Source organism: Rhinichthys klamathensis, unplaced genomic scaffold (genome assembly GCF_029890125.1).
Source record: "Rhinichthys klamathensis goyatoka isolate OS25496 unplaced genomic scaffold, OSU_Roscu_1.1 h1tg000036l_1, whole genome shotgun sequence".
Classification (NCBI taxonomy): Eukaryota; Metazoa; Chordata; class Actinopteri; order Cypriniformes; family Leuciscidae; genus Rhinichthys; species Rhinichthys klamathensis.
The window spans coordinates 434761-454361 of record NW_026606584.1 but is presented as its reverse complement, the minus strand read 5'-3'; the positions used below and the strand labels follow the sequence as shown (position 1 = coordinate 454361).

The following is a 19601-nucleotide window of genomic DNA, read 5'->3' as shown; positions in this document are numbered from 1 at the left end:
CGCTGAAGAGATGAAAATCAGAGTATATCAACCCATCGAGCCGTATTTATAAGGCTAGGCCACGCCAGTTACGGCGGGAGCGTGACGCAATGGGCGCGAAGCGCCCTCATTGGACTGTCACTGAATGGCCTCTCTCGATAGGCTGCTGCAATTGCCACAGGCCAGCCAATAGGCGCGCTAAGCCACCTTGCCTATGTCTGCTTGCTGTTGCAATGCGTTTTGCATTAATACAAAATTAAGGATAATTTTTTGGCTTCAATATCTCGAGGAAAAGAGGTTTTCCCCTAGCGTAAGATATTACGCAGTACGAGAGAACCTCTCGTAAGAGAACCAAGGTTTTTGTTTAAGAAATAGGCCGTGTGTTTGAGGAACAACTACTCCCCGAGAAGAAAAAGGATGTTTATGGAAATTAACATTTGAACTCTCTTGTGAAATTAACATTTGAACTCTCTTGTGAAATTAACATCTCCATCCTAGACGCAAGTCTCACCTCAGTATCGTCTTAATCTACATCTCTTTCCCATGACCCCCTCTTCCCCTATCCCTTCTATCTCATCCTGAGATCACCTGAAATTCATCCAAAAATCTGATGTTTAATGTAAACAATTTTCATACAACACTATACAGACCATGATGAGTGCAAATTCCTATTGTTAGCAAAACGTTTCCTTTTGAAAGAGGTTTCTGCCCCGGTCTGAGTACTTAAAGAAATGCCTCAAGAGGCTCAGTAGCCAGATTTTGTAGCCAGATCAGCCCGTAATGCTGAATGTCCTCGGACGTAGTATTCAGGGACAGGCATTAAGGTGGTTCAGATCATACCTATCAGACCATTACCATTTTGTCTATTTAAATGGGGAAAAATCTAGGATTTTTCAGTAAATTTATTGATTCATGGATTGCCCCAAGGATCTGTGTTAGGCCCTCTATTGTTTATATGTCAATATGCTGCCACTTGGTAGTATTATAAGAAAACATGGAATTAGTTTCCAATGTAATGCCGATGATACTCAGTTATTTCATCACAACCAGATGAAATCTCTAAATTATCCAAGTCGACAGAGTGTGTTAAAGATATAAAACATTGAATGACCTGTAATTTTCTTCTATTAAATTCAGATAAGACTGAGGTATTACTTACTGGACCAAAAAAGTATAAATTCTAGCCATTTCATTCTTAACCAATGTACAGAAAACGGAATAAAATTCGAGCGTTTGAGCAACCAAACACACATCTCCAACCCATATTGCTCTGTGACGTGACAACAGTCGCTTTGGCCAGGTCAAGTCAAGGTGGTATTTATAGCTTAGGGGGCGACACGCTTTAGATTCTAGAGAGCATTTGATTGGACAGAAGATGTTACGAGAAGCTGAAGTCCACGGTGATGTCATAAAAATCAGTGATCCATTTTAGCGGAAGTGAGAGACTGTAAGTTTTGAATGCTTATATCTCATAAATGCAAATTTTGTCATTGTTTTGGAACACACCAGCTTATTCATAACCTCAAGCCTAACATATTCATACTAAAAGCTAAAAGGGGGGCCTTTGAGGTCACAAAACTCTGGACTTTGGTTGTACCTAGGATATCTAAGTCCACTATAAAGGAGGGAGAGCATTTTTGCATTTGGCTCCTAAACTCTGGAATAGCCTTCCTGATAATGTCCGGGGCACATTATAAGTTTACTGTATTTTAAGTTTGGTTTACTGATAATGTGCCCCGTTTACTCTCCCAGTTTAAATCTAGATTAAAGTACATTGTTCGGTTCTGGCTGTAGTAGAGCCCGTGCAGCAGGGCAATTGGGTGACGGTGAGATGCTGTAGTCACGGGACAAAAAAACCCTCTCTTCCGTTCCGATTACAACATCAAATAGATTATCCCCACTCAGTGAAACACCCACTGAGAATCCTGTTGAATGTGCCCTAGTTATTGGCGATTCTATTACACGGAACGTGAAAATAGAGACACCAGCCACCATAGTCACATGTTTGCCGGGAGCCAGAGCGCCTGACATCAAAGCAAATTTAAAAGTGCTGGCTAATGCTAATCGTAAATTCTATAAGATTATTATTCATGTCGGCACTAATGATGTTTGACTTCACCAGTTGGAGATCATTAAAATGAACGTTAAAGAGGTGTGTGAACTCGCAAGTACGATGCCAGGCACTGTAATTTGCTCTGGCCCCCTTCCTGTTCGATGGAGTGATGAGATAGTAAGTAGACTGTCCTCACTCAATGGCTGGCTGTCTAAGTGGTGTCCGCAAAGTAATATAGAATTCATAGACAATTGGAAAAGTTTTGGGGGCAGACCTGACCTGTTGAAAAAAGATGGTATTCATCCCTTCTGGGATGGTGCTGCTCTTCTCTTTAGTAATATGGCACATAGTCTTAGAGCTCAAACATGACAATCTGGGGCTTAGGTCAGGAAGCAGACAGACTGGCTAAACCGTCCGTCTGGTAGCTGTCTAACGTCACTGAGGTCAGATAAATCCCATTACATAGAGACTCTTTCACCTAGATATCATCTTATAGAGACTGTGTCTGTTCCCCAAATTAGGAAATAAAAAAAACTTCCAAACGTAAAAATTTAATTGAAATAAAAAACAGATATAATACAAATGTACAAATGATAAAGCTCGGGATGCTGAATATTCGATCGCTTACTTCAAAAGCACTTATTGTTAATGATATATTGTTGTTGTTGGTATTATTGTTGGTATTATTGTTGTTGGTATTATCATAGATGTATCCATGTATTCATAATCTGTCTTATTTTACCTTGTAGGTATTTGATTACCATTGTTGGTATTATTATAATTGTTACCTAAGATCATATATGGTGTGTATTTAGGATACGTTGTGTTTTGTTTTGTTTTTGGTATTGTTTTGCTTTTGGTGAGGGAGAAGGGGTTCCCCTTCTTCCTTTCTCATGTTTTCTTATATGTATTTATACACAAAATTGTAATTGAGTGTTAGGATAATGTGTAAGGAAGCAGCTACCATTGTTCTGTTTTGTTTTCCCGTTAATGGTAACCGGGGTGGGTTCATATAAGTTTGACTTCTACCCACTCCGTTTCGAGCAATAGATTGAAGTATTTGTTTAAGTTGATGAAAGTATGATGAATTTAAAGGCTTGTACAGATTAATCAAAATGCTTCTTATTGCCTTGTCATGTGTAATTATATATTGCTCGAAATAAATAAATAAATAAATATTAAATATGATTACATACAGACTATAACCTAGATGTGCGGTGTTTGACAGAAACCTGGCTAAAACCAAACAATTACATTACTTTAAATTAATCCACCCCCCAAGATTACGGTTATAAACATGAACCTCATATGAAAGGCAAAGGGGGAGGTGTTGCGGTAATTTATAGTAATGTTTTCAGAATTACTAAGAAGTCTAGTTTCAAATATAATTCTTTTGAAGTGTTGGTGCTTAATGTAACAATATCTAGTGTAAATGATAAATCACGTTTGAGATTTGTGCTGACTACTGTGTACAGGCCACAGGGCACCATACAGACTTTATCAAATAATTTGCTGACTTTCTATCAGAGTTAGTACTGGCTGCAGATAAAGTCCTAATTGTTGGTGATTTTAATATACATGTAGATAATAAAAAAGATGCATTGGGATTGGCATTTAAAGACATTCTTAAGTCTATTGGAGTTAGACAACACGTGTCAGGACCTACTCATTGTCGTAATCATACTCTAGATCTAATATTATCACATAGAATCAATGTTGATGCCGTTGAAATTCTGCAGCAGAGCGATGACATCTCAGATCATTATCTAGTCTCTTTTAAACTTCTGCAAAGCCGACTCTCTGTTACAAATAATTTAGACCTATCACTTCTGCCACTAAAGATTGCTTTATAAATACTCTTCCTGATCAGTTTTATCATCTCAGCATCCCAGATAGCTTAGAAGAACTCGATATTGCGACAGAAACTTTTAACTCTCTCTTTTCCAGCACTTTAGACACAGTTGCTCCTTTGCGCTTAAAGAAGAGTAATCGTTTGCACCTTCGAACCTATTTCAGGGAGTGCGTTATTGATACACCAGGCACTGTTTTGTGCGGATGGGGGGAAGAAAAAATTAAAGAAAATAGTCCAACGCCATGGTACAACGAGCACACTCAGGCCCTTTAGAGAGCAGCCAGAAAAATGGATCGCAATTGGAAGAAAACAAAACTAGAGGTATTTCGCATTTCATGGAAAGAGAGCATGAGTGCATACAGAGAGGCCTTAAAACTGCTAAAACTGCTAGACCTGCTTATTTTTCAACCCTATTAGAAGAAAATAAACAAAACCCTAGGTATTTATTTGAAACATTGGCTAAACTAAAGAAAAATAAAGCTTCAAGCCCAGACGTTTCCAAGCAGCACAGCAGTAATGACTTTATGAACTTCTTTACTTACAAGATTGATAATATCAGGGAGAAAATTATAACTATGCAACCGTCTACTACGGTATTGCATCAGGCAGTGCATTGTAGTCTCCCTGATGAAAAATTCGATTCATTCATTGCTATAGGAGAGGATGCATTTTCTAAACTCGTTAAATCATCTAAATCGACAACATGTATGTTAGACCCTATACCGACTAAACTACTGAAAGAGATGCTTCCAGAGGTCATAGATCCTCTTGTTAATATCATTAATTCATATTTGTCATTAAGATACGTACCAAAACTTTCCCACACAGATTAGGAGCATTGGGTTGCTGGACTGGAGTTTTAGAGGTTTGTCTGACTTCTCAGGAATGTTTACGAAGATACTCCGAAGATTGGACCAGGATCTGTGATGGTATTTTTCCAAAATGCACCTCGATTTCCATACATGAACAAAATTTTTAATTCTTTCACAGAATTTATTTTACACCTGTTCGTCTGCATAAAATGTTCCCAGGTTGCTCCGACCTCTGTTTTAAATGTAGGACTTGTAAGGGCACATTTTTTCATGTATTTTGGTCCTGTGTTCATATCCAACCATTTTGGAAAGGGGTTCACTCTACAATTCAGGAGATAATAGGAAAACGTTTTACTTTATCTCCCTCACTTTTTTTGCTGAATGACATTCCTAAAGACCTGCTTGACTCAGACCTCAAACCTCTGTTTACAACCCTCATATTCTTGGCTAAGAAATGTATACTATTAAAATGGTCTACATCTCAGGTCCCTACTATTTCTATGTGGATTTCTCAGCTATCAGCCTTTCTTCCTTTGGAGAAATTAACTTATGACCTCAACCACAAACAGGACAAATTCAGGAGTCTTTGGGATCCTCTCCAAAGTTTCTACACAAATTTTGAAATATTTATTTTAAGAAGGCTTTGGCTTCTCTTGTTTTGACTTATGTTTTTTGTAAACAGACACATTTGTACATTGTACATTTTATTTAACTTGCAGTGCTTGGGGTTTGTTTGTTGGCCTGTTTGCTTGTTTGTCTTTGTTTTTGATGTTTGTATTATTTGAAAATCCTTAATAAAAATAAAGGTTACACTTTACAATAAGGTTCATTATTTAACATTAGGTAATGTATTAACTAACATGAACTAACACTGAGCAATACATTTGCTACAGTTTTTATTCATTTTTATTAATAAGTATCTGTAAAACCGCATTTTTTTCATCTTAAAAATATATCTAAATTACGTCATATGGTCTCAATTAAAAATGCAGAACAATTAGTTCATGCGTTCATGACATCAAGGCTAGATTATTGTAATGCTTTACTGGGTGGTTGCCCTGCACGTTTAATTTTTATTGCGATATCAAAATTCCGGCCAGTTGATAATACCTAGAATATCAAAATCGACTGCTGGTTGTAGATCCTTTTCCTTTTTAAAAAGAAAACTTTGGAACGATCTTCCTAACTTTGTCCGGGAAGCAGACACAGTTTGTCAGTTCAAATCTAGACTAAAAACACATCTCTTTGGCCTAGCATACACATAACACATTATAAACTTCTATAATTCAATGTTAGGCTGCATAGTTTGGATCAGCCGGAACCGGGAACACTTCCCATAAATCCTGATATACTTGGTACATCATAAGAAGGATGGCATCTATGCTGATATTAGTCTTTGTTTATCCCAAGGTTTACCACAGTCCGCCGGATCCCGGATCCAGCACAGGCCGTGGGACGGATCATGGCGTCTCTCACCGTCGCCAAGAGACATTTGTGGCTTACGATGTCTGAGATGCCGGACTCGGAGCGCTCTGTGTTCCTCGACGCGCCCATCTCACCGACTGGACTATTTGGATCTTCCGTCAAAGATTTCGCGGAAAGGTTCGTTGAAGTTCAAAAGACATCACAGGCTCTGAAGCACTTCCTCCCGAAGCGTTCTAGCTCCGCAGCAGGTCGCCCTAAACAGCCGTCTGCTCGCAGCTCTCAGCCACCGCCAGCCGCCGCTCCACAGCGCCGCCAGGCCCGGGACCATAGACCACGCTCTCGCTCTGCAGGCCGCCGCCCCCCTCCGCGCAGGCCCCGGCCAAAGATTGAGATCAAGCCCGAGGCCTCGAAGTCCTCCTAGCACGCCTAGGAAAACGACGGTGTTCAAGTCCCGCTGCGGCCGGATTTTCACCAAAGTTTCTCGCTCGTTCAGTTCCAAGAATTGTGACTGTCCCAGTGTATTATGCAGTAAACAAGTCAGCACCACAGCCCGCTTGCCTGCACCCAAACGGCGTTTTTACGGCGACCCAGATAAATCAAATAAAGTTAGCAAATTCTGGTGTTCCGGCCTCGGCCGATGGTGTTATGAGTGTAATAAAAATGCCCACAAACCTGTGCCCATTTCTACACACAAACACAGCCCGCCACAGTGCAGGGCTCGCACAAATAAAATCGCCTCGTGTCGATTGTGCATCAGATGTAGTGAATGTGCCCACGTCCCAGTGCCCACAAACACTACACACCACATGTCCCACGGTTTCTGTAAAAACGAAACCAACACACATTCAGTCAGCTCAGGCCGACGGTGTTTTCAGTGCAGTGAATGTGCTTGCTGTTACGCGCCCACATTCTCTCACGGACATGTTGAGCCCGACGGGGCTCGCCCCGCTCACTCTCCCTCAGCACACCGCTATAGGGGATTTGAGCGCGGCCAGGCTGCACGCCCCCATCGGCGCGCCCCCTGCCTCACACACTGTAAACACAGTATCTGTGTCAAAGCACACCGGAGCCCCCGTGCCGTCGTTAGATTACGGCCAGAGCCCGAATCGCATTCTACCCCTAGCACTTCATGCGAAAGCATGGGCGCAGCTTCCCGGGGTATCAGAATGGGTGCTGAACACTATAAAAAGAGGCTATTCGCTACAGTTCGCTCGACGCCCCCGCCGTTTCACGCGCGCGTCGAATCCACGGTCAAAACAGAAGTAGCACACCTACTTCAAGCCGAAATAGCGACACTTTTGAGCAAAGGGGCAATAGAGCCCGTGTCTCAAGCTCAAAGCGAAGGGGGTTTGTACAGCAGATATTTCCTAGTCCCAAAGAAAGACGGGGGTCTCAGACCCATTTTGGATCTAAGGCATCTGAACAGAGCGCTTATGAAACGCCGGTTCAGAATGCTCACAACCAGCAAAATCCTCGCGCAGATTTGCCAGGGGGACTGGTTTGTGTCAATAGATCTGAAGGACGCTTATTTCCAGATTCAAATAGCGTCACGTCACAGGCGATTTTTGAGATTCGCCTTCGCGGGCCAGGCATATCAGTACACAGTCCTACCGTTCGGCCTGTCCCTTGCACCCCGTACATTTACGAGGTGCATGGACGCGGCGCTCGCGCCTCTGAGACTTCTGGGCATGCGAGTCTTGAACTATTTGGACAATTGGCTGATTCTAGCTCGGTCCCGACCAGAGCTCATAGAACACAGGACCATGCTACTCGAACACCTCGAGAATCTTGGTCTCACAGTCAACTGGGCGAAGAGTTCGCTGCCTCCCAGCCAGGAAATTTCCTTTCTGGGCACAGAACTGAACTCGCTGTCTATGACAACGCGACTATCGCCAGAGCGCAGGCTGAACATTCAGCGCTTCGTGAAATCCTTCCGCTGCGGCACCATAGTCCCGCTCAGGAGATTTCAGAAGATGCTGGGCCTCATGGCCTCAGCGTCATCAACACTCCAGCTGGGTCTGCTCCGCATGCGCCCACTGCAGTGGTGGCTGAAAGCGCGAGTACAGCCTCGAGCTTGGGCCTCCGGTCATTTTCGCCTCAGGGTCATTCAGGAATGCGTCGCAGCCCTGAAACCTTGGCAAGCGAACGACTGGTACCAGTCAGGTGTAAACCTGGGGACTTCCTCGAGTGTGCAGGTAGTGTCCACGGACGCCTCCACCTCGGGATGGGGAGCGCTGCTCGAGGGCAGACTGTTCTTCGGCCAGTGGTCAGAACGGGAGAAGCTCCTACACATAAACTGCCTGGAAATGATGGCAGTCGATCTCGCGCTGAGGCGCTTCTGTCCCCGAATAAAAGGCCATCACGTCTTAGTCCGCTCGGACAACATGTCAGTGGTGGCCTACATAAATCGCCAGGGCGGCGTCAGATCCCGAAACCTTTACAGGCTAACGGAACGCCTCCTGGTGTGGGCCCAACACAATTTGCGCTCACTGAGAGCAGCACATGTGCCCGGCCACCTGAACCTGGGTCCGGACAGATTGTCCAGGAACAATGTTCCAGCAGGAGAATGGTCTCTGCACCCGCAGACGGTCATTCTGCTATGGGAGACATTCGGCAGAGCGCAGGTAGACCTGTTTGCGTCTCGAGAGAACGCTCATTGCCCGAAGTTTTTCTCCAAGAGCAGGGATGCGCTGGCCCACGTCTGGCCCCGTTGCCCCCTCTATGCTTTCCCCCCCCATCTCGTTCCTGCCTCAAGTGCTGGATCGGATAAGGGAAAATGGATGCTCAGTGCTCCTCGTGGCACCACTCTGGACGAACCAAGCATGGTTTCCGGTCCTGATGCAGCTGACTAGCACTGCCCCATGGCGTATACCGATGAGGAAGGACCTCCTCTCTCAAGCCAGGGGTTCAATCTGGCATCCCTACCCGGAGCAATGGTCCCTGCACGCATGGGCCATCAACAGGTACCCGCAAACCTCCCTGAGGGAGTGCTAAACACGATCACACAGGCTAGAGCACCGTCTACCAGGCGGCTCTATGCCTCAAAATGGTCTGTGTTCTCTGGATGGTGCAAAGCACACGGCTTTTCACCTCCTGACTGCGGGATTAAGGAAGTTCTCTCCTTCCTTCAAGAGCTACTGGATAAGGGCAGAACCCCATCCACGCTCAAAGTATATGTGGCGGCTTTAGTGGCGTTCACAGAACCTGCGACCGGCCGGTCACTGGGAAGAAATGATCTGGTCATCCGCTTCCTCAGGGGAGCTAAGAGGCTGAATCCTCCCAGACCCCCCTCAGTCCCCATATGGGACCTTTCCACGGTTCTGGAAGCCATGAAAGGTGCCCCATTCGAGCCAATCCGCTCGTCGGATATGAAACACCTGTCATTCAAAACAGCGTTTCTCATGGCTCTCGCTTCAGTGAAGCGCGTAGGGGATCTGCAAGCGCTCTCGGTGAGCGCGACATGTCTGGAATTTGGGCCAAATGACTCAAAAGTCATACTCAAACCGAGACATGGATATGTTCCCAAGTCTCTCAATACACCGTTCAGAGCCCAGGTTATCTCCCTGTCCGCTCTGCCGGTCTGTAGCGAGGAAAGGGACGTGAGCTTCCTTTGCCCAGTCAGGGCATTAAGAGCTTATGTGTCTCGCTCGTCAGTTTTCAGATAGACTGAGCAGGTTTTCGTTTCGTTCAGCGGGCGTTCTAAGGGACTAGCCGCTTCGAAACAAAGCCTATCCAGATGGATAGTCGATGCCATAGCGCTGGCATACGCGTCATTGGGCCTCGAGTGCCCTATAGGCGTTAAAGCGCATTCCACGAGGGGTATGGCCTCGTAGTGGGCTTGGTCTAGCGGAGTTACACTTCAAGATATCTGTATGGCGGCAGGCTGGGCCTCCCCATCTACATTTATCAGGTTCTATAACCTGGAAGTTCCCGCCTTACAGGCCAAGCTGTTGTCGGTTAAATAAGTATTATCTGCCCCGAACTTCGGCTCAGAATGCTGCATCCGCTTGAGCACAGCTCGCGGCCGACTAAAGCTAACACGGGCAACTAAACCTGTGATTTTTTGCACAGTTCAGGCTGAATGGTTCACCCTGGCTGTGTGGAACACTTAAGTGACTAGCTCCCTTAGGATGCTAAATGTCATTGAGAATGATGCTTCCAGCCTCTTTTCTCGGACTCTGTGTGAGTCCCTGGTGATTGTGCACTATATGAGCCCCGGGCACATGCCCTTGGGACTTTGGTGTCGGATCCCAGCATGCACGGCGTTTTGCATTGTGTTCCCCTAGCGTAAGATATTAGGCAGTACGAGAGAACCTCTCGTAAGAGAACGTACTCGGTTACTAACGTAACCTCGGTTCTCTCTAGAGAGGGAACGAGTACTGCGTATCTTGCCGTGCATGCAGTACGCTGGTTCGCTTCAGCGATGAAAACCAGAGTATATCAGCCCATCGAGCCGTATTTATAAGGCTAGGCCACGCCCGTTACGGCGGGAGCGTGACGCAATGGGCGCGAAGCGCCCTCATTGGACTGTCACTGAATGGCCTCTCTCGATAGGCTGCTGCAATTGCCACAGGCCAGCCAATAGGCGCGCTAAGCCGCCTTGCCTATGTCTGCTTGCTGTTGCAATGCGTTTTGCATTAATACAAAATTAAGGATACATTTTTGGCTTCAATATCTCGAGGAAAAGAGGTTTTCCCCTAGCGTAAGATATTACGCAGTACTCGTTCCCTCTCTAGAGAGAACCGAGGTTACGTTAGTAACCGAGTACGTTTTCAAGTGGCAATCCCTCAAGATCTGGGGCCTCATGTATCAACACTGCGTACGCACAAAAACACAGCGTACGCCAGCTTTCACGTTCACGGCCAGATGTACTAACGTAAGAATGTGCGTTCCTCCAAGTAAACTTCATGTCTGGCGTACGTATATTTGTCGTGATTTTTGTCCGTTGGCGACTCATAGAGGCAATAAAGTGAAGTGGCAAACATTACACTACGAATTGTTCTATCGCACCACCAGCTGTCAGATATTGCTTATAATTTGTAATTGATAAATTATTTGACATATTATTGTCACACGAGTTTTATTAAAATATTATATTATGCAATTAAGTAAAAACATATATAAAGCATGTCCAAATTGATACAACCCGTCTAGCAATGGCAGCGTTGGCTTAACTAGGAATAAAAAATAAACTTAATTCATTCGGTCAGTAAACCGAACAGCTTTGGAGTCATTGTAATGTTTATATTACTGATTTCGTGTTGAATGGTGGTCGTCTCGTACCCCCCTGGTGCCTGTGAGCCGCAAAACCACCCTTGCAACTTTGGGCCGGCGAGCCGCCGGCCTCAGTGTTAGGAAGTATCGTGTGATATCAGGTCTCGCGAGGTAACGAATTGCTTTATGGCAAAAAACAGATCTGATAAAATTCTGATAAAATGAGCATCAAACAGAAATAACCCAGCGCCGTATACATGTGGTGTTGGGCGCGCGCAGCTCTTAAAGGGGCCATACCTTATTTCCACTCGTTACAGCGTCCATCCTACTGAACAGGTACCGGTGTACAGGGGGAGGGGATCCGGCGGTGAGTGCGAGCCATCTCTGCGTGAGTGCTATTCACGACATTACAAGTACTCCACAGCGACTCTAGGGGTCGCTGTTTGACAAAAACGGAATTCCTACTTAGTGCTGCTTTAACTCTTAATAATTTGACATAGGGATCTCAAGTGCTTTGGGAGTTAAAGGTACAGCACACCCAAAAATGATAATTCTGTCATCTTTTACTCTCCCTCATGTAATTCCAAATCCATTTGACTTGGTCCATAACAAAGTTTTTTTTAAAGAATGTACAGATTGCTCTTTTACATACAGTGGCATCAAAAAAGATGTAAAATCATTAAATTTGTCAACAAAACATGCACTGTTTCCCAATTGACACAACGACTGAATGAAAAACAGACTGATATTATTATGAAGTTTATGATATTGATAACTGATATTATTAAGTTATTTACTTACTATTTTCCTCTCTATGTGTTCATTCAAAGTAGAATCTCGTGGCTGATTAAAAAACAACTGTTTTTTTAAACAACTTTAAAAAACTCATATAATTTAATAATAATATGTCAATAGGAATCACTACAAAGTTTTACTAAGTAGGCCTATTACTAATATAAGTATTATCTTTAAAAAGATCAGTGGCTTTTGGTAATACAATGGCTTAAGCCCCAGCCCCTCCCAATGGCACTGCTACTACTACTACCAAGGACTATTGAAAGGGACTTTGTTACCAATCTTAAAGGGATAGTTCACCCAAAAATTAAAATTTTGTCATCAATTACTCACCCTCATGTTGTTCCAAACCTGTATGCGTTTCTTTCCTTAGCTGAACACAAAAGAAGATATTTTAAAGAATGTTGGCAACCAGACAGTTGACAGTAGCCATTGACTTCCATAGTATTTTTTTGTCCTACTATGGAAGTCAATGGTTAGGCCTACCGTCAACTGTTTGATTACCAGCATTCTTTAAAATGTCTTCTTTTGTGTTCAACAGAGTTTGGAACAACTTGAGGGTGAGTAAGTGATAGATTTTTCATTTTTGGGTGCACTATCTCTTTAAGACTATTGGAGGACATTTTCAATCTGATGCTTTACAACGCAACGTCAAAACATTTGCATTGAAGAGTTGCATTTTCTGTTGAATGCAATTCTGTAACATAAACGTAGCTTATGAGTGCTTTGCTATTAAATACACTGATGTAATTCAGGACAGTGGTAACAGGTGACTCTTCTACGCTACGCTCTACGTACAGACGTAAACACGTGCTGCTCCTGCTCACAGGTTTCTATTCACTTCTCCATCCCTCTCCTCCCGCATCATTCAGTAGCAGCAGAGATGGCGGAACCCGCCACAGCAACGCTTTCTCCGGCCATGAGCCCGAGCTCCGAGCCTCCGTACGGCACACACTCTCCCACGGCAGGCGGAACACAGCGGCTTCTGTTTACGCATGACCTGGTCTCTGGAAAACACCGCGGGGCGATGCGTTTTGGGCTCGTACGGATGATTCACGGCGAGGAGGATTTTGAAGATTCGGACTCCGAGATTGACTGTGATGGCGGAGGGAGAGGAGGTGGAGGCGCTCCCGGTAACTCCGACAACGAGAGCAGGGCGGCGGACACACGGTCATGGCCTCTCGGTAGAGAATTCGTGCGGGTTCAGTGGTATCCTGAAGGAACGAAGCAGGATATTCGGGAAACACAGGTAACGTTACTGAACGGCGCTGATGATTTGTGCGTATTGTTCTTCCTTTAGCCATAAAGCCAACCACAATGATCAGCAACTGAATATTCACTTTCATTCTCTGTCCCAATGATTTAAACGAGGCCGTGATACGTTTATTGTCTTTTACTTTCATCAGAACATGACCATGATGATGTAATTTGATTGATGATCCCCAGAATGCTGTAAGTAGCCCACAAGGTTGAGGGATTCGGCCGCTGAATCTAACAGATCTAGCCTATCGAAAGGGCGCAGTTAGCTATTTATGAAAACACTCAAACAAGAGAATTTAACATTAAGCGTTCAGGACTAACATGGAGGCTGTGAACAGTTAAGTTTTTAATCTCTAGATTGTAACGAGTCATTGATCATCATCTGTGTAATTTAGCCTATTTTATTAAGGCGTGGACAGTATCCAATCACTGGTCAATAAAACGTGTTTGTATCTCCAACTCAGCCAGCAGTAAACAATGTCAGTCTATGCAGTACACAATAATGTCAGTGCACAATAATTATGGCCAGGTAACGTTAGGCCTTCCTCTGATGTTTCTGGACCTTCAGTGTCTTTATTTTGCAGAATGGTTTTCAGATTTTTGTGTCAGTTCCCTGTTAAAGCATCGACCAGCCCTGGCTAGAACTCACCATTTTATTCACCAGCTCTCAGCTGTAGTTTTAGAATAAAAAACTGTGAATGAGAATACAACACTGGACAGCTGTTGTTCCTAACAAAGACATACCATCAGGCTGATAACCACCCCACCCTTCAATGCATGGTTTAGGCCTACCAGTACAGGAGTGGACTACAATTGACTAAACCAAAAAAAATCTGTAGATTGTGTAGTTGTTTTCATACTAACATAAGTGTAGTCTAGATATCTTAATGTTTCTGGTGCCAGTGCAGAATTATTTGTTTAAAACCAACTCAGAAAAAGATGCACACAGTGCACTTTTTTTTAACAGAAAAGACTATCCATACTATGACTAGAATGTGTAGATGTTTTATTTTTGAAAAAGGTGATGGTAGTTTTTTTTCTTTCAAGTCGTGTATGTAAAGTGTTCTCCCAGTTGTACAAATAAATGTAGGCCTAATTATAGGTCTACATACAGTATAGCTTTCTCACCACAGAAAAGACAGCAATGCTCATGACTAATCACATTTACATTTAAACATTAATAATTTATATTTTAACAATAATACTGTATATGGAGTCTTATAGGATATTTTCCATGTTTATTTAAATTCCTACTTCTATCGTGGCCTGTATTACCGTAATATTGCATTGTCTTTACCACTAGCAAAGGACAATATTGAAATGTATTGTTATCTGACATATTTAACTTTTTCTGCACATGCACTTTATGCTTTAATTTGGTATGTGGTGTCTGTGATGCAGCATTCAAGCTGTCAGGGACCAGAAGCATGTGTCAGCATGTGGTCTGCTGGGAAAAAGGACCCAGTGGGCAGGAAGGACCGTCCAGTTCAGAAGCTCTTTATTTCTTTTCTGAGCTTTTGGACAGATGTTGGTTATGCTAATGATGACTTTGCTTGTCCTTGATAAGTAATTAGCATATCCTTCCTATCCAAGCAAAGTTTTCTTCCTTGCTCTAAGTTTTCAGGCTCAGAATGACAAGGCTTAGTACACAGGAAGATTGGTCTGCTTCTATAGATGAGTCCTGCTCTACATCTCATCTGTTCAGCAGATGTTTCTTACCAGAGTAATTTCAAATCAGGGATTGCATTTTTGTTATGTATGCTTCATCCTATTTCTTGTACTCATCAAATGGCTGCAAAGAGGAAATTGATGGAAAATAGTCTGTTCATGAGATCTTTAAAGTATTTATATCACCAAAACTAAATTTTCAATATAATTTCTAAATAATATCTTTTATGTGTTAGCGATATTCAATATTGGTAGTGATATTATCCTTGTAGCTGAGACTCTTTTTATTAGGATTATTTATTTGTCTAGATCGAGTACAGTCATGATAGGCCATTCCATCATTATGTCCATCTCTGCTATGCAATAATGCAGTATTATGCCATCATATTAATAGCCCGATACGTTAATATCAGAGCTTTCTCTGTTGCATAAGCCTTAAAGGTTTAGCAGCAGACAGCTTGAGCTGAGGTTTGCTCTATTGCCATTTGCCATGCCACTGAGTCTTTAATTGACTTAACTGTAGTTTGAAACCTAGACTCTCACTCATGTTCTTTCCCCTTTCATTTTACTTTCAAATTATGTTTGTTGGTCCATTTTTAATGCCGTAAAACAAAGGTTGTCTTGATTTTTTTAATAGTTTTTGTCCATGTGTAGATAGTTAATCTGTAGTAGTAGTCAAGTCAAGTCAAGTCATCTTCATTTATATAGCGCTTTTAACAATGGAGATTGTTTCAAAGCAGCTTTACAGAGATAAACATACAATTTACGGTAACAGAGATTGTTTTGGCTTTAGCTGGAAATAACATTATTCAAAAATCGCTATAAAGTTTGTTTTGATTGATTCACTTCCCGCAAAATTATCATTTGTTATTACATTAGGGGCCACTAAGACGACGGCGTTCTCTCTAAACAGACTTTAAACGCGAACCTGTGACCTGATGGCGTTCACATGCGCATTAAAAATTGATTCTATAGTTAAATTCGTTTGAATATGTGTGCGCAGGTTTGTAATTTCCCAACAAACCATGTCTAAACAAACTACTTGTCTTGCCTATAAATTTGATATAGAATTTTATCTTATCACTTCGAGGTACGCGAACCGGATTTTCAACAACGCTTTATCTGTAGAGCGGGAAAGGGATCCTCCATAGGGAGAGGATAGTTGACACTTCAGCACTGCATTGTCATCGGGTCCAGGCGAATCTCCTTCGTCAGATCTGGATACGACCTGGATCCGGCAGGCTGCAGGAAAACCTCGGGATAAACAAAGACACTAAAGTTAGCGTAGATGCCATTCTTCTTATGATGTAACGAGTACATCTGGATTTAAGGGAAGTGTTCCCAGTTCCGGCTGACCTAATCTATGCAGCCTAACATTGAATTATCGAAGTCTATAATGTATTATGTGTATGCTAGGTCAAAGAGATGTGTTTTTAGTCTAGCTTTGAACTGACAGAGTGTGTCTGCTTCCCGGACAATGGTAGGAAGACTATTCCAAAGTTTTGGTGCTAAATAAGAAAAGGATCTACCGCCAGCAGTCGATTTTGATATTCTAGGTATTATCAACTGGCCAGAATTTTGAGATCGCAATAGACGTGAAGGACTATAATGTTTTAAAAGCTCACTCAAGTACTGCGGAGCTAAGCCATTTAGTGCTTTGTAAGTAATCAACAATATTTTAAAATTTATACGATGTTTAATAGGCAGCCAATGCAGTGTTGACAGAACCGGGCTAATATGGTCATATTTCCTGGTTCTGGTAAGAACTCGAGCTGCTGCGTTTTGAACTAGCTGTAGTTTATTTATTAAGCGTGCAGGGCAACCACCCAGTAGAGCATTACAATAATCTAGCCTTGATGTCATGAACGCATGAACTAATTGTTCTGCATTTGTTAATGAGAGCATATGGCGTAATTTAGATATGTTTTTAAGATGGAAAAATGCGGTTTTACAGAAACTAGACACGTGACTTTCAAATGAGAGATTGGTATCAAAGAGCACACCCAGGTTCCTAACCGACGACGAAGACTTAACAGAGCAGCCATCAAGTGTTAGACAGTATTCTAGGTTATTACGTGTGGAAGTTTTTTGTCCAATAATTAGAATCTCTGTTTTTTTCAGAATTTAGTAGTAGGAAATTACTAGTCATCCAATTTTTTATATCGGCTATGCATTCCGTTAATTTTGTGAATTGGTAAGTTTCGTCGGGGCGTGAAGAAATATACAGCTGAGTATCATCGGCATAACAGTGAAAACTAATTCCATGTTCCCTAATGATATCTCCTAATGGTAGCATGTACAGAGTGAACAGCAACGGTCCTAGTGCTGAGCCTTGTGGTACGCCATACTGAACTTGTGATCGATAAGACATATCTTCATTTACTGCTACAAACTGATAACGGTCAGATAAGTATGATTTAAACCATGCTAGTGCAACTCCACTAATGCCAACATAATTTTCGAGTCTATTTAAAATGTTGTGGTCAATAGTATCAAATGCAGCACTAAGATCAAGTAACACTAATAGAGAGATACAACCACGATCGGATGATAAGAGCAAATCATTTGTGACTCTGATGAGAGCGGTCTCGGTACTATGGTACGGTCTGAATCCTGACTGAAAATCCTCGCAGATATCATTTCTTTCTAGAAAGGAGCACAGTTGTGAGGATACTGCTTTTTCTAATATCTTTGATAGAAAAGGCAGATTCGAGATCGACCTGTAATTGACTAATTTTGTATGATCAAGTTGCGGTTTTTTAACAAGCGGTTTTATCATAGCCAGCTTAAAGGTTTTTGGTACGTATCCGAGAGACAAAGACGAATTAATGATAGTAAGAAGAGGATCTATGACCTCTGGAAGCATCTCTTTCAGTAGCTTAGTCGGTATAGGGTCTAACATACATGTTGTCGATTTAGATGATTTAACGAGTTTAGAAAATTCGTCCTCTCCTATGGCAACAAATGAATCAAATTTTTCCTCAGGGACACTACAATTCACTCCCTGATGCGATACTTTGGTAGACGGTTGCATAGTTATAATTTTGTCCCTGATATTATCAATCTTATAAGTAAAGAAGTTCATAAAGTCATCACTGCTGTGTTGCTTGGACACTTCTGGGGTTGAAGCTTTCTTTTTCGTTAGTTTAGCTACTGTTTCAAATAAATTCCTAGGATTATATTTATTTTCTTCTAATAGGGTTGAAAAATAAGCAGATCTAGCAGCTTTTAAAGCCTCTCTGTAAGCAATCGAGCTCTCTTTCCATGAAATCCGAAATACCTCTAGTTTAGTTTTCTTCCAGTTGCGCTCCATTTTTCTGGCTGCTCTCTTAAGGGCCTGGGTGTGCTCGTTGTACCACGGAGTTGGACTATTTTCTTTAATCTTCTTTAAGCGCAACGGAGCAACTGCGTCTAAAGTGCTGTAAAAGAGAGAGTTAAAAGTTTCTGTTGCAATATCGAGTTCTTCTAAGCTATCTGGGATGCTGAGATGATGAAACTGATTAGGAAGATTATTGATAAAGCAATCTTTAGTGGCAGAAGTTATAGGTCTAACGTATTTATAACACGGAGTCGGCTTTGCAGCCTTGGCTAAATGTAATTTACATGAGACTAGATAATGATCTGAGATGTCATCGCTCTGCTGCAGAATTTCAACGGCATCAACATCTATTCCATGTGATAGTATTAGATCTAGAGTATGATTACGACAATGAGTAGGTCCCGACACGTGTTGTCTAACTCCAATTGAGTTTACAATATCTTTAAATGCCAATCCCAATGCATTTTTTTCATTATCTACATGTATATTAAAATCACCAACAATTAGTACTTTATCTGCAGCCAATACTAATTCTGATAGAAAGTCCGCAAATTCTTTGATAAAATCTTTATGGTGGCCTGTATACAGTAGCCAGCAGAATTCTCAAATGTGATTTATCGTTTACACTATATATTTTTACATTAAGAACCAACACTTCAAAAGAAGTATATTTAAAACTAGATTTCTTAGTGGTTTTGAAAATATTACTATAAATTACAGCAACACCTCCCCCTTTGCCTTTCAGACGAGGTTCATGTTTATAACTGTAATCTTGTGGGGTTGACTCATTTAAAGTAATATAATCGTTTGGTTTTAGCCAGGTTTCTGTCAAACACAGCACATCTAGATTATAATCTGAAATCATATCATTAACTATGAGTGATTTTGGAGTAAGGGATCGAATATTCAGCAACCCAAGCTTTATCATTTGCTCATCTGTATTATATCTGTTTTTTATTTGTTGAACATCAATTACATTTTTAACCTGACGTTTTTTGGATTTCCAAATTCGGGGAACAGACACAGTCTCTATATGATATCTAGGTGAAAGAGGCTCTATGTGATGGGATTTATCTGACCTTGGTGACGTGAGGCCGCTAGCAGACGGTCGGTTTAGCCAGTCTGTCTGCTTCCTGACCTGAGCCCCAGATTGTCATGTTTTAGCTCTAAGACTATGAGCCAAATTACTAGAGAGAAGAGCAGCACCAGCCCAGGAGGGATGAA

The 19601-nt window shown here is 42.2% G+C and overlaps 1 protein-coding gene across 1 annotated transcript in view; it reads left to right on the top strand.

Annotated features, from left to right (window-relative positions):
- Positions 1-12881: 12881 nt before the first annotated feature.
- ube2o (ubiquitin-conjugating enzyme E2O) overlaps positions 12882-19601 on the top strand; it is a 61301-nt gene continuing 54581 nt past the window's right edge. The window contains exon 1 of the mRNA XM_056246118.1: positions 12882-13379. Coding sequence (XP_056102093.1) covers positions 13014-13379 — 366 coding nt within the window. The 5' untranslated portion in view covers positions 12882-13013. The remainder of the gene's footprint in view (positions 13380-19601) is intronic.